The 16,132-nt window shown below is 36.7% G+C and overlaps 1 protein-coding gene across 9 annotated transcripts in view; it reads right to left on the minus strand.

The window, feature by feature from the left end:
* The window catches only part of KDM4C (lysine demethylase 4C), a 506,879-nt gene that overhangs the window by 364,226 nt on the left and 126,521 nt on the right, over nt 1-16,132 (minus strand). For all 9 annotated transcript variants that reach the window (XM_073228549.1, XM_073228551.1, XM_073228553.1 and 6 more), the window contains one exon: nt 4,551-4,600. In XM_073228549.1, the coding sequence (XP_073084650.1) occupies nt 4,551-4,600 (50 nt within the window). The remainder of the gene's footprint in view (nt 1-4,550; nt 4,601-16,132) is intronic.

The following is a 16,132-nucleotide window of genomic DNA, read 5'->3' on the forward strand; positions in this document are numbered from 1 at the left end:
AAAAGAGTGAGGAAAGATGGAGAATTCAGACATGTAGACATGTAATCACATCAGCAATAGATTTTGATTAAGACAATTACATTTGAATATAATTGAAATTTACCCAAGTATGCTTTGATAGAGCTTTTATAATGGTTTTTGCAATATTCATATGACTGATTAAAGACTGAAGAAAACGCAGCAACCATACAAATGAATGGTAAGAAAAAGAGCACAGAACAAGGGAATATTGCTTCTGTGGGAAATCATTTTAAATAAACAATTTGATTTACACGTGTAATTTCTTAACAAGTTCATTAATGAAAAGTACCGATGAACTTACAGTATGTGGAGCGAACCCTGATAGTTTTAACAACATCCCTACTTAAGAGGTCAACATTACTGTACTAAGCTATAGTTGGCCTCTCTGTGCTTCCTATCATTCATGGAGCAATTAATTACTCAGGATGGGGTAGAAAATTATCACACTGCAGGCTTTAAGTGTCCCCTAAATCCATCAACATCTCTACTGGGAAAGATTCAGCTCTACGGAGAACTTCAGGAGTGTCAGGAAAAATTTATACTGATCATTGTATCAAGAAGGATGGTGGTTCTCCTAAATAACTGCCTCATTTTTATCTCCTAAACAGTGCACTGTATAATGGACAAGTTTTTTCATTTCAACCTGGTTGGAAGAACACTTAAGAGTTAAAATTTCCACTCAATTTAACAGCTATTTGTGGTTTCATATGGGGTTTACTGAATTCCTGAGACTACTTTGTTTCAGTTCCTGCTTTTTCCGCCTTTATATGACACATGGACCACACACTCATAGGTCATCCAGGACACCCCTGGCCAAGCACTCTGGGCTCAAATAGGTCAGTCAAGCTACCCAGGACTTTTCTGGCTCAGCCTCTACCCCACAGAATCAAAGAACTCTTAATTTTCCTCCATAGTAATTCTTCCCTACTAGCTGGCATTCCCTTCCTGAACTTTTCCTCCCTATTCTCTCTCAAAATTCTCAAAATTGTCACTTCTCAAAATTGTCTTTCACCCCACATTCCAATTACACTCGCTTGGTGTAAGTTATGTATTATTGCCCAATGTCTAAAATCCTACTAGTATCATGCTGAATATACAATATTCCAATACACTTAAACCCAAACAGTGATATGGGACATCAGATTATGAAGAAATTAAGCTTAGAATACATTGTTTCACCATTCTTAATGCAACTCAGCTCATGGTAAGATGAAGCTAAACATACCTTGACACACCACACATTCATCTCCATGCCTAAGGCATGAGTTAGATATGAAGGCAAAGGATATATCACTGGACTTCTTTATTTGTTATGGCTTAGGGGGCTCCTTAAGATTGATTATTTATAATCACAGGTATTTTATTTATTAGCCTTTCAAAACAAGACATTTTAATATAATACTTTCAGGCCATCAGATAAATGAATGCTTAAGGGAACAATGTATTTACCATTTTGAGAACTGAAAAAAAATACATTTTCCTAATTCTAAGAAAGAAGTATAATAAAAGGTAAATTTAGAATCTGTATATAAAATTAAAATGACTTACTTATTGCAGTTCTTCTATTCTTTTTACAGTAACAGTTCATAATCCCTTTGGACCAAACCCTTTTAAGAAATTTGATGATGGCTTCCCAGAAACCAACATACATGCCCAATTTTGAATGTAACTTCAGAAGAGTCTACAGATTTCTCAGACTTATTGCATCCCACCCACAGACCCTTGCCTCCGACTCTTGGAACAATCCCTGCAAATCAGGTTCAGATTCTCTACTCAACAAGCTTCAACTCAAGATAACTAGTCATAAAACAAAAAAATTGCACACATACCTAAAATACTTGTTTTAAAAAATGAACAAAATTAATCTTTCATAATAATGATTCTTCTTTTTTTGGCTGAAATGTTGTTCTTTAAATAGGTCTAAACTAAAACACTTGTTACAAGTAAATATAAGGATAAAAGAATCAATTTTTTCACTTGTACTATACTGTCAGTTGAAACCAGATTTCTACTGATCATTCACACTTCAAAAATCAGCTACACCAAAGTCCTCACTCACATATTCTTTTCCCAGTAGCCAAATTTTGATCAAAGTAAATCACCTTGAATTTTTTTTAAATATTAGTATTTTATTCACAGTAAGAGACCAATGGAATACAGTCCTTCAAAAAATGTAGCCATTCCCAATTTACTTTAATCTATATTTTGCTTAACTTAGTAGACTAGCAAAATATTGTCTTGTTTCTAAAATAGACAAGATTTAGACATTCTAAAAACTGGAAATGTTCAAAATTGTCATTCATTATTTAACATTATACCTCTATTTGCCTTTATACTTTCCATTCAATTGTATCAAAGCAAAAATTAAAAAGAATGCAATGGCATTATAGGTGAACATAGCAAGTATAAAAACTGCAACAATTCACTTGAGATTTTTTATTACACTTATGGCTACATAATATTGGGAAAAAAACTATATAAATGAGAAAGCAGCTGAAGGGCAAAATCAAACTCCTGGCTTTATTAGATGCAGGCCTAATGTCTTTCAGATAAAATATTTGTAGGTGCCACAGTCAATCAAGATTTCAATAGAAACCAAAGATGAAAGCACTCATGCATAAAAGGCAAGTGTGATAATTATGATGTGCAGACAAGATAATGGAAAATATCTGAGGCTGCTTTTCATTTTATGTATCAAGTGCTGCCTTGACCTAGACAGCCTATAATGCTCCATCACATTTACTGCATTATTTTATCATTTTAATTATTTAGCAGAATTCAATTAATTTGGCTGGCATGTAGTCGGTGGATGGGAACCCTCCACTGTCTTATAAGGTCTTTCCCTGTGTCATTTCTCAAAATAACGTTGCAAAACAATTTTGAATAAACATGCAACTGAATTTAAAGTTCTTGTTCATCCTTCAAGTTCATTAACCTCTTACTGATTAAACAAATGGCACCCATTTTCCTGGAGTGTCATTTTTAGACAGTTTACATCAACATTCACAGACAGTTTATAGTAGAAATTTCAGTGTGTGACTCTCTACTGTAAAGTTTACATTGGCTCCATTTTAGAAGTTCTCTGTGGTGTAGCAAAGAAAATGGTAGAATAATTATGACAGAGAAGAGGATAGTTCAGCATATAGATTTAGCACAAAGTTCATAGCCTATGTATTTAAGCATTATGGTAATTATTTTCTAAGCTGTGATGTAATCTGTTATCTAGAACCAGAATTCACACACCTTAGTATTCATGAAAATAGTCCTTAACAGAGTTCAAGACTACAATTACATTGCTATTATTACTATAATGTATTACATTATAAAAAACACCAAGGCTTTATAGTTACTAGCCTTCCAATATTATAATAATGCTTCTTACAAATGTGACGCTACAATAATTTCTTCTAATACTCATCTGTAATTTGGGGGAAAGTAACTTTTAGACACCATTAATAATTTCTATTCAGAACTGTCAAGTCAAAGCAAGGGGTTTTTCAGTGCCCCCTTTTCACTATAAATGAGTGCATACATAAAGCAGAGGAAAAATTTGCTTTCCTACCACAGGGCAAACCTAACATACCAATGAAACTCAGATCAGCACCGGTTCAAAGGGCAATGCTCACTGAGAATTCAATTGTGGATAAAAGCAGAATATCTTATTCTTAGTTGTCACTCAAATGGAACTCCATTTTCCCCTGGAACTAAGTCACTACCAGCCTATTTCTTTCTTGGTAAGGGTGGCTAGTAAAACAGAAGATGAGACTGGTATGGGGGTGAACCTGATTCTCCTCCTCTGCACAAGCAGATGGGAGCAAAATTGCCTGGTTTATCTGTAAGACAAGAAAAGAGGAAGGTACTCTCTTCAGGTAGCACAGAGTGAAACAATCAATAGAGTTCCCAAAGAATTCTTCAGTCTGGCCTTATGAAGATGGATAAAGCCATAAAAAATAAAATTTTAAGTTCCAGTGAAGTATGTTTAATTTTGCCAGTCTAAGAAAGCATACAAACTCATGCTTATCCAGTTACCTGGAGACATTCACCTTCTACTTCCATAAGGGCAATCCCGGCCCAAAGGCTACTCAAGAACTGGTAGCCAGAAGATTTAACACACCAGTCGGTGAAATAACAAGCAACACGAAAAGTACTCATAAAACACCTTTACTCTGAGATACAGCATCAGTACTCTTTGGCATTTATCTCCAAGTGTGACTTAAAAGAAGGAAAAATATTATTGGCACAATGATGTTAAATACATTATATGAAAGAAAAATAATTGGAATAACCAAAATAAGTTAAGTGCAGTCACTTGATTAACTACTAAGCAGCCAACTAAAATAACCATGAACATTATACAACAGGAGAAAATATTCACACATTAATGTGAAAAAATTTTGAATTGTTCACTTAGAGAAATATTTAACAGCCAATAATCTGAAAAGACTAAAATTAACAATGACATTCTACACAATAAAAATACCTGAAAAACAAAATCCCACCTAGATGAGAAATACAGAAAGTAAGTTTACCTTGAGCTAGTCTTTCAAGTCGTTTCCCATGCTCCGGGGGTATTGCATACCTAAAATGTTAAACATAAAAATTCTAGGTTTATAACTGTTCAGCTAGTATCCTAAGGATATCTATTTCTAAATCATGCCATGTAAAAAAATCAATGCCAAACTCCACTTCAATGAACTGAGTAGAGATTAGAAAACCAATCAGAGTCATATCCCTTGGACACTAGACAGAAGAAAAATAAACTTATAAACCACCTATTTCAATGCCCCAGCTGCCCATTCCAAACACATTTTACAGATAAGAAGGCAGCTAACCACAGCATGGAGACTAGAACACTCTCCTACACTCACTGAATCCTAGCAATCGAGGGCTAGTTTAGAGTGTGTGTTTTTTGTTCTGTGATTGGTTAGCTTAGTCTTTGTTTTTAAGATATCCTGGGTTGTTGGGTTGCTGGGGTTTTTTTTTTAACTTTTAAAATTTATTTTATTGACAAGCAGGATAGAGAACACAAAATTATTACAACAACATTTTTATTTCCACAAAACCTTTCCAAGAACGTTGTACTTCTCAGATAGACTTTAAAAAAAACAAGTTTTATTTATTTCATGATTATATGACTTTTAAAATCATGAGTTCCTGGTGTTTTTAACTTGGTGATACAAGTTCCTGCTGTTTTGGACTTACTTACTGTGACCCTCCTAATAACAAATTTTAAAATAATAATCTCACAATATACTATATAAATGCAAAATTTTATAGATGTTATTCTTAAGACCTACATTTGCTATGTTTACTAGCTCAATATACTAAATACAAGTTACTTCTTACTAAAATAACTTTTCTCATTTTACTTAACACCACACTTGGTTGCATTTAATGATACTGATAGCATATGCAAAACTTAATTGGATCTGATGTAAGTAGGCAATTCTCTAAAAGAAATTCAAACATATATCCTGTACCTTAAGGCACTTTTAATAAAATTATTCCAACTGAATTGGGAAGATAAAATTTTAGCAAAACTAAATGACAATCATCCACTACTTACCAGTTTTAAATCACTGGTTTGCATCACCAAATATACTGAGAAAGGAGATTCTATTTTCATCATGCTCAATGTAACTGCTTGGCAAAGGCTGCCACATTTTTTCATCTTTATGTACCTTATCCTCTCAGGAATTTTCAACTAGTTCCTTAATGCTCACTTTCAACTCATTTCCAGCGGTTTTCTGCCTTTTGCTCTTGCCAAACCTAACACTGTCACTGCCCAGGGCTCCTTGTTTTAGCGCTTCCACATGTTTCCCTGAGAGAACCACTTTCACTCAAGGCTTCAAGATATTTCATATGGTGCCGAACCATAGCTCCACTCCACCTGTGTCTCTTGAGCCTGCAACCACTAAAACTGATCAGCCACTGAACAAATACTTGGTACCCCTCAAACACAATTTGTCCAAAGCTTAATCCTCCATCATCTACCTGACAGACCTGTTTCTCCTCTAGAATTCTCCATCCAACCAACTGCCTAGAAAGATGGGAGCTGTCAGTGATTGTATCCCACTTTATGACCAATCCCCAAATTTACATGTGTACCTTCTACATGTTCAAGAGTGGTCTCCTAAAGCTGCCTACATCTCTACCTGGCAACCCCACATTAGTCTAGGCCACCGTTCTCCATCACACACATTATGGCCGCAGCAGCCTCTTACCCACACCCTGCCTCCAGCCTTGCGCTGTCTAGTCAAAGCAGCCCAGTCAGCCCGTGTTACTCTCCTTCTCTGTTCAAAAATCTACCTAGCAGAAAGAACTTGTGACTATGAAAAAGCAAGCTGGAGGGCCCTAACAAAAGGGGTTTATCATAGACAATTAGAGACCTCAGTGAGAGCAGTATTAGTTCTTTGGCCCTGACTACCTCCTAGACATTTCTATGAAAGTATCCCTCACTTCAAAAGTTTCAACATACAAAATCAAATTCATGATTTCGCCCTTGAGGTTGGTTATTCCTCCTAGCATTCCCATTTCAGCTCACAAATCCATTTTCCTTTGGCCTTCAAACTGGAACTATCTGAGGTACCTCTTTTTCCTCATCTTCTCTACCCCACTGCCAGTCACAAGTCCTATCCACTCGATACCCTCAAAACCTCATAGACATCTCCCTACACCCTCACATCAATTTCAACCTTGATCTGCCCTTAGCTAGCATCCTATCAAAACTGAACTCTCTGCCTGTATCTCCCTGGGCAGCCATAGTCCTCATATCACTATCTTATTATAAAAACCTTTCTCCCTTACTGCCTGGCTCTCAAAACCCCCTATAATGTAGCCCAGCCTTAAATATCAACAGTCCACTTCAATAGGCTACACTATGAATTATTCTGTCACTCCATGGGCTTTGACCTCAATTCTCACCTCAAACAGCCCCTTCATTCTGCTTCAAATCCCACCCTCCCACACTCTGCCCATATTCCACCTCCTCTTTGAAGTTTTGTTTGACCATTATAAATCTCAGCAATCTCACCTCTTTTCTTCTTCCGAGAAACCTTCTGTTACACTTTTCATGAAGTATGTATAATTTCCTGCTTTGGAAAGCAGGAAAAAATCAAACTAGTGTGCATGAATCACTTTTGACTGGGTAGGCACTGAGTTCAGTGAGGTAGGGAATGCCTACCACCCCCAGAGATTTTCACATGAATTATCCTTTCTAACCTACCTGTATAGTGAGTACCTACTTCATGGCACTCTATTATGTGCCACCATTGTTCAGGTATGCAGCTAATTCTCAATTCTTTGAGGGTATGAACATATCTCACACTTCTTTGCTGCATCCTTTGAAAACCCCAAATAAGATGCATACCATTTTATACTCTCAAATACATACCAGTTTGTTGAAACAATTAATTGTTAACCTAACCTTTAGAGCTGTTTTTGTTTCAGATATAGTGAATATTACCAGCAGTTCTGCAAACAGTAAGAAACTATGAATCATTAATGGACTATGAACACACTAATTAGATATCTACAGGGTGATGTTTTATTTAAAACCAGGGTCTTCTATGAATTTTTTTAAAAACATCTAATCTGAAGGCCAAGGAAAACAGAATGATCCCTCTAGGCACATCTTTGGGTAGTTTACTCAAGGGATAAACCTAAAATGATGTTATCCTGATGGTTGTAATATAAACACCACCTTGAACTGAGAAGTATCAGGCGGGTATTTCAAACTGCCAGGAGGTACTGCTGCATTCTTCAAAATGTATCTGATCTGTTTCTCCGATTCAGATTTTCTCTACGAACTGGTCCTATGCATTTCTCTTTTCAGATAGGCCCAGTCGATTGGAAGTGTTTTTAACTCTAATATCTCAGATCACTCCCTGAAAGTCTCCCTATTTTCTTCTGTGAACCCTGGAGCTATCACTAACATGCTTAGAAATGAATGTCCTCAACTCCCACCACTGCCCCTACTTCTGCCACCATGCCTCTGTCTGACACAGGTGGTCACACGAGCCCCCATGTCAGTCTCACCAATCAGTGGCCAAGCTTCCAGCCACCCTGTGAGATGGAGGGCAGTCTTGCCAAGCTCAGAGCGCGGAGGGGAGCATCTCTTCATGTCCACACCACGCTCAGGCAGATGAGTCCTAGAACAGGGCTATCCTTGCTCCCTTCTCCTCACTGAGGCTGTGTGTGAAGTAGCCCTTTCCTCCTTTGCTTATACTTCCTCTTGCTGTTTCACTCATGGTCCTCTCCCAAGGAGAATAAAGTTCAAATCCACAAGGACAGTTTTCTGAGAGACAGCAACTCTAAATTGACCTCCCCTCTTTCATGACAAAAACCCATGTACAAGAACAGACCCACAAACCAGTGGAACAGAATAGAGAGTCCAGATATTAACCCAAACATATATGGTCAATTAATATATGATAAAGGAGCCATTACAATGGGGAAAGGACAGCCTCTTCAATAGAAGAGGCAAAACTGGACAGCTACATGTAAGAGAATGAAACTGGATCATTGTCTAACCCCATACACAAAAGTAAATTTGAAATGGATCAAAGACCTGAATGTAAGCTATGAAACCATAAAACTCTTAGAAAAAAACAAAGGCAAAAATCTCCTGGACATAAACATGAGCAACTTCTTCATGAACATATTACCCCAGGCAAGGGAAACAAAAGCAAAAATGAACAAGTGGGACTATATCAAGCTAAAAAGCTTCTGTACAGCAAAGGACACCATCAATAGAGAAAAAAAGGCATCCTACAGTATGGGAGAATATATTCATAAATGACAGATCCAATAAAGGGTTGACATCCAAAATACATAAAGAGCTTATACACCTCAACAAACAAAAAGCAAATAGTCCAATAAAAAAATGGGCACAGGATCTCAACAACACTTCTCCAAAGAATAAATTCAAATGGCCAACAGACACATGAAAAGATGCTCCACATCTCTAATCATCAGAGAAATGCAAATCAAAACCACAATGAGATATCACCTCACACCTGTAAGAATCGCCACCAGCCAAAAGACAAACAACAACAAATGTTGGCGAGGTTGTGGAGAAAGGGGAACCCTCCTACACCACTGGTGGGAATATAAATTAGTTCAACAATTGTGGAAAGCAGTATTAAGGTTCCTCAAAAAACTTAAAATAGAAATACCATTTGACCCATGAATTCCACTCCTAGGAATTTACCCTAAGAATGCAGCAGCCCAGTTTGAAAAAAGACAGATGCGCCCCTATGTTTATTGCAGCACTATTTACAATAGCCAAGAAATGGAAGCAACCTAAGTGTCCATCAGTAGATGAATGGATAAAGAAGATGTGGTATATATACACAATGGAATATTATTCAGCCATAAGAAGAAAACAAATCCTACCATTTTCAACAACATGAATGGAGCTAGAGGATTTTTGCTCAGTGAAATAAGCCAAGCAGAAAAAGACAAGTATCAAATGATTTCACTCATCTGTGGAGTATAAGAACAAAGAAAAAACTGAAGGAACAAAACAGCAACAGACTCACAGAACCCAAGAATGGACTAACAGTTACCAAAGGGAAAGGGACTGGGGAAGATGGGTGAGAAGGGAGGGATAAGGGGGAAAAAGGGGGGGGGAGGCATTACTATTGGCAGACATAACATGGAGGGGTGGCATGGGGAGGTTTGTACAACACAGAGAAGACAAGTAGTGACTCTATAGCATCTTACTACACTGATGGACAGTGACTGTAATGGGGTATGTCGGGGGGACTTGGTGATGGGGCGAGTCTAGTAAACATAATGTTCCTCATGTAATTGTAGACTCATGATACCAAAATAAATAAATTAATTAAATTTAAAAAAAAGCTCATGTACCTGACTTGCTCTCTATAGTAGCTGAAGGGATAAAGGCTCAGTGAAAATAATAACTGACCAATAAATATGATTACAGTTCATCAAAGTGACCATTTATGCCAGACCTTGTGCTAAGATCCAGTGACAGAAGGTCTACTATCACCATCTCCATTTTACTGGTGATAAGATCAAGGCTTAGAGGGACTAATATACTTAAGCAAGAAGGATAACAGAACTGGCTCCCAACCCCTGACCTATTTGATTCCACAGCCCAAGACATGCTCTCAAGCCCCATATACCATCCCCTTTCATCAAATGGGACTTGGCTAGGGGGCGGGGAGGGGGAGTGCAGGCCCTAATGAGCGTGTCCCTTCCCAAGGACATGCCCACCCTTGATAATGATTACTATAGTCACCAGAGAGTGACCAGCATTCAGAAGAAAAGATTTTCAGCCTGCTCCCAGACCAAGGCTCTGATTACATAGAATATTTCTTCCAGCTATCCATCTAACCTTTACCCACTTTTAAAACTCACAAATTAAAAAAAAAAATTAACAAGGCCTGTCAAACTAAAATGATAGTATGCACCAAACGAAAGACAACGGCATTTTAAATAAAATGCAGAGATAAAGAACAAAGCCATTAAACCACTACTAAAGTTTTTCTTTAGTTCACGAATCAAAAATAAAGTACCTACATTATATTTCACAAAACTCAACATTTCTGAAATGGTTAATTTACAATATAGGTTTTAATCAAGGCATATACCTAGTTGTGTCAAAAAGAAGGCTTAACAACTGTGGATTTTATATGTGTGATTGTGTTACATTTTCACATTACTAATGATTCTAACAAGTTTTAAGACTTGTGCATTTATCAAAGTTTAAGCATTAAAATTTTATATTACAAAGTCTCATTACTTAACTGTGGAAAAAGAACATTGCTTACTTCATTTTCAGTTCTTCAAAGCAGACGAATGTGAGAAAAGGAAAGTACCACCATGAGGGATGCTGTGTGAGCTGCCCAGGCACCCCTTCCAGGTGAGGCCCTCAGTGCCTTCACCAAAGGGAGGCTCCTGGCACCACATCACAGTCAACCAAGATCACACTCCCGCCCCCAGGATCAGGGGCCCTGCACAGGAAGGGATGGTGGCCTATGTGCAATGAATGGTCCACATCTGAGTACAAAGGCCTGGTCCTCTTGCTATAGTTTGGGGCAAGCTTGAAGGGCCTGCCAGCTCCCAAACTGCCTGTGGATCTACCGGCTCTACTGCAATTTAACTTCACTTTCTGCCAAATCCTGCCTTTCTGCCTCCTCACAGGTGTTGTGGAGCACACAAATCTGAGTCTCACAATGGCTTCCCCAGAGACACATGTTACAAGAATTATAAGGAATGTGGTTCTAAGAAGGTGTCACTTAAAAGAAACATCTAAAAGTATGTCAGGAGAACAAGGTGTTCGAGCTGAGGCCCTACAAGGACACCAGAAATAAAGCCCCTGAGAAACTTAATTAAGCTAGAGGTTAGCCCATCCTTATGCCATCTGTGACCCATTTCCTGACAGAACAATTGGATGAAAAAGGGAAACTCTAGCAACCACATTTGCAGATAGTCATAAGAGAGGAAACTGCAACAAGAAAAAACCATAACAAGAAGGAAGTTTCAGTGAATAACAACTTACAAATATAGGCAGTCCTTTTTAATCTGCAGCTCAAAATATAGTTCAGCATGCATAGATATGTAAATTAATATCCTGAGCAATCAGAAAAATTATCAAGTTACTTTTTTTCTGAAATAATCATCAAATTTAATAAAATACCTGCACAAAACTTGATTTTCAAGAAATAATATATTTCATATTATCTAACCTATTATTTTCTAAGTGTGCCCTACACGCTAATAGGTTTTTTTGCCTGAAAGAAAAAAGGCATTATGACTTATTAGTTAATATTAAATATAGATAACATAAAAGAAATATTTACTTCTTAATATTCAGTATTTAATACTTTCCAAAATACCCAACAGATAACACATCTATAATAACACAGATAATTCCAGCAGTAAACTGATTTTTCTAGTACTGGATGATCAAATGACTAATTTTCAAACTGTTTTCCATGGCAACCTTCAGGGCTAAGGGTTTCCTCAAAGTGCCCCAAAGAAGTAGGTAAGGGAGAGTCTCCCACCACACACATGTCAGCCAGGTCAGCTGTGCCTTTACTTTCAGTTTTACATATTTTCATTCACAGAAAGTCTGAAAATTTGTGTGACAGGCCAGTATTTTCCAAAGTAGGAATGCATCACAGAAAATATTTTTTCTGACTTATGAATTAGTATTCTATCTAAGATTTGGATCCTATGTTAAAGATTTTGATTCCACTAAAATTTTACTAAGAACAAAGATTCTGCTACTGCTACAAAATAAAAGTGGTGATGGGGTGCTGAAAGTTGTTATTTCAAAACTGTAAATGCCATTCTGTCCTGTACACCATGACATCACTAGCACCTACCCTAGTACCTGACAGATGGATACTCAATAAATATGTATTGAACAAGCAGAAAACAAACAAAACCAAAAACCACTGAATAGAGATGCAATGTTTTATAATAAGAGCAAACATTAATGAAACAGAAGAAAAAAAGCCATTTCAAGAGGATATGAAACAGAATAACTTCAAAAATTGGTAATAAACAAAGAACATACCCATAAGAAGTTATTTGCCTATTATCAAAATTTTCCATAGCTATTATTTTCCCAAAAGTAATGTTACCCTATATAGAAATCTTCTGCGGATAGTATCCTTTCCAAGTAAATTCAAGTGATGATTATACCATCCATGAATAAGATAAAGTAGCTTAAAGGGTTCCACTACAATTGGCTTAAAAACCTCTACCACAATGAACTCCACAAAGTATTAAAACATTTTCAAGGAGATTTCCTGTGATTAAAACAATCTTCAAGGGAAAGCTACCACATTCACCCTCTTTACAGTTGGACACCTCTTTGAGAATTGAGGCTTTTTAAAGTACATTTTATGCAAAGCAACCAAGCTACCCAAAGATAACTCAGGAAACATGCAAAACAAACAAAAAGGCACATAGCCTTAAATTCTAGAAAGAAAAAAAAGTCAACAGATGTTTCTGCCAACACTTGCAATTCCCTAAATAATGATAATCTTCATTAAGTAGGCAGGGAGAACTTACAAGAGCTGAAGACATAAAGGCAAATCATCTAATTCAAGTCCTTTTTGATGTATACTGTCTTCCCAAAGAATATTCACTTTTCTTGACCACACTTTAAGAAAGATTGTTAAATGGGCTTTTCTCTGATCATAAAATCATTTCAGAGATATTCAACTAGTTGCTATAACTTCTCAGAAATATGTGTGGTAAAGTAATGCTTCAGAAACTTTATGTGTGAGTCTCCAAATAAAGAAACTGCTTACAGAACACCCACAAATAAGTAGTCATTTGGAAGAAGTGGAAAAAGGATGAACTTACAATTGGTTATGTTGTATTAGATTTGGAGTGTATTGTTTATGGATTTCTCATAGGCAAGCTATCAAAAGTTATCATCACTGACAATGTATTAGTGTCTAATAATGTCTAACAAATATGTCAAATCACTGTTGTATACCAGAAAGTAATATAATATTGCCTACCAACTATATACTTCAATATAAATTAGTTAATTTAAACATTCTAACAGTTTTATGTAGCTTCTAAAATGTCCTATACATCAGGCCAATTCTATTCAAGAACATTCACTTTTTTTACCACAGAGATACTACTAAGAGATAAAATGAAAAAAAAAATTGTAATCAGAGCTTTTACACTGCTAAAAATAGTTTATATTAAATTGAGAAAATTGCTGCATGGCATATTTCTTGTTTTTAACTGAGATATAATTAATATACAATATTATATCAGCTTCAGGCATATAGAATAATGGTTGGATATTTGTATACATTGTGAAATGATCACCACTATAAGTCTGGTTAACATCCACCACCATAAACAGTCATAATTTTTCTAGCAATGAGATTTTTTAAGATCTACTCTATGCAACTTTCAAATATGCAATATAGTATTATTAACTATAGTCACCATATGCTGTACATTACGTGCCATGACTTATTTATTTTATAACTGAAAGTCTGTACCTTTTGACTCCTTTTATGCATTTTACCAAAGCCCCACCCCAAGCCTCTGGCAACCACCATGCATCACCCAAGAGGTATAACTGCATTATTTTATAGACTGATTTTATAATATTTATGAATAAGAAACCAAAAAGAGTATTATAAGGAGATCAATGAGCAAAAGAAGCATGAAGCTGCACATATACATGACGCACAAGTTATAAGAGCCCCCAGAAGCCTGCTTCACTGACTGCACAGGCCTGTGTGCCTGCTGAGATGCCTGGCCCCACAAACACACCATGGTGCTGCCCTTGAGAAGCTGAAAGTCTAGTTGAGGAGACAAGACCAAAATATATAAATCAGTGAGAGAGAAGTTCTAAGAGAATAGGACATAATAAAATGATAAAACTGACATATACATAAATCTCAAGAAAAGAGAGTAATACTTGTTCAAGTAATCAGAAAAACTTACAAATACAAATTCTTTAGTTTCAAGTCCAGTGTAGAGATTTATTTCTGCCAACCAGTTGAGCAAGTTACCAATAAACCGTTAGAAATGATTCTATAGTAAGTTAAATAAGGATACATTTTAATATGTTTAACATCCATAATATCTTTAATATATTATGTTAAATGTGTGTGTGTGTGTGTGTGTGTGTGTGCGCGTGTGTGTGTGTGCACATTTCATCTTAAGCAAATATCCCCACAGGGTATTTTTTCAAATCTTACAGGAAATAAATTAAGAGTCAATTGGGATAATTCAATTAACCTTCCTAAGATTTTTAAGTAAATGCTTTAACATTTATTGGGCATTTTCCTGTGCCTTATAGATATATAGGAGACATCAGGTTTATTCCCCTTGTGCAGCATAATCAGGTAATAACACTCTCTTCCTTATGGGGAATGGTCTCCCCCAAATCCAAAATGTAATTCTAATGGAAGCTACCAGTCTTCATGCCTGTGTCCCCACTGCCACAGTGGCAAGGCCATGACCCAAGCCAGAGCAGTCATTATACCTTCCTTCCCTTGGCCTCCCTAGGCCTTATCTATGAGTATGGGATCCAAGACAGGAAAACCCATGGCCCCTCCCCAGGCAAGGCAGCTTTCCTCCCTGGTGATACAGCTAGGAATATATAAGCCAGGGAGAAGAATAAAGGCAACAAAGAGAAGTGGAGCCCAGGACCCAACACACCCTGGCAACTTCCAGTGGTTTCTGATGTTCTGGCGGTTCATGGCTACATGAGCCAATAAAATTCACCTTTTTGACTAAGCTAGTTCATCCTTAGTTTCTATCTCAAGGAGCCAAGACAACCTCAAAAAAATATTCTCAATCCATACAAATCCAATGCAAACATCATTTTTAAATGAATTAAAATATATTCCAAATAGCATGAGAAAAGATATGAATTTTATGTTTAATTTTAAAGTAAAAATTAGTTGTCCTGCAATACTGGAAGGCTAAGGAGGATTGTTAAAGTCTTCAGAAGCTGGGCTCAAACTCGGCCTCCCTTGTCCCCATCCCAGAAGTTCTTATTTGACAGTTTTGAGTGACAAAGCACTCTTATCTCTTGACAGGGACAGACTAGCTTGTTCCAAAGCTTCATTGAAGGGGACAGAATTTAAATAAATGTCTAATTGAAGAATTATGGCCTACTCCCTAGAGGAAAACAAAATCCGCTGTCAAGGTAAAACTAATTCTTTCTAAAATGTGGGCTTTTATTTCTGACTTCAAGTGGATTTCCAACTGTAATATCTAAAGAACAAATCTGAAGTGCCAAGCAAATAAAGCTGAGCCAGTGGTTTCTCCCACTCTCACCTCCAGTGGTCACCCTATCCCCATAACCTCTATCAATTATCACAAGACTGGAATCTAGTCACACAGTACCCGTCTGAAACTCTTCTCTCTTATACCACAGTTTGGTCCCAAGAAATGAGAGGCATGTTCTTCTTTTGATTCTGCAAAAAATCTATTAAAATAAAGTCACTGATGTAAAAAGAAAGATAGGCACACTTTCTTCTTGCCTATTCCTTAGTCTTTCCTTTTCTCTTTAAATCTATGGGAAGAGTCAAACAAGAGTTTAAATTCCAGCTGCAAGAATCCTAATGGCTAGATAAAGCAC

Source organism: Manis javanica, chromosome 2 (genome assembly GCF_040802235.1).
Source record: "Manis javanica isolate MJ-LG chromosome 2, MJ_LKY, whole genome shotgun sequence".
In the NCBI taxonomy this organism is placed as follows: domain Eukaryota; kingdom Metazoa; phylum Chordata; class Mammalia; order Pholidota; family Manidae; genus Manis; species Manis javanica.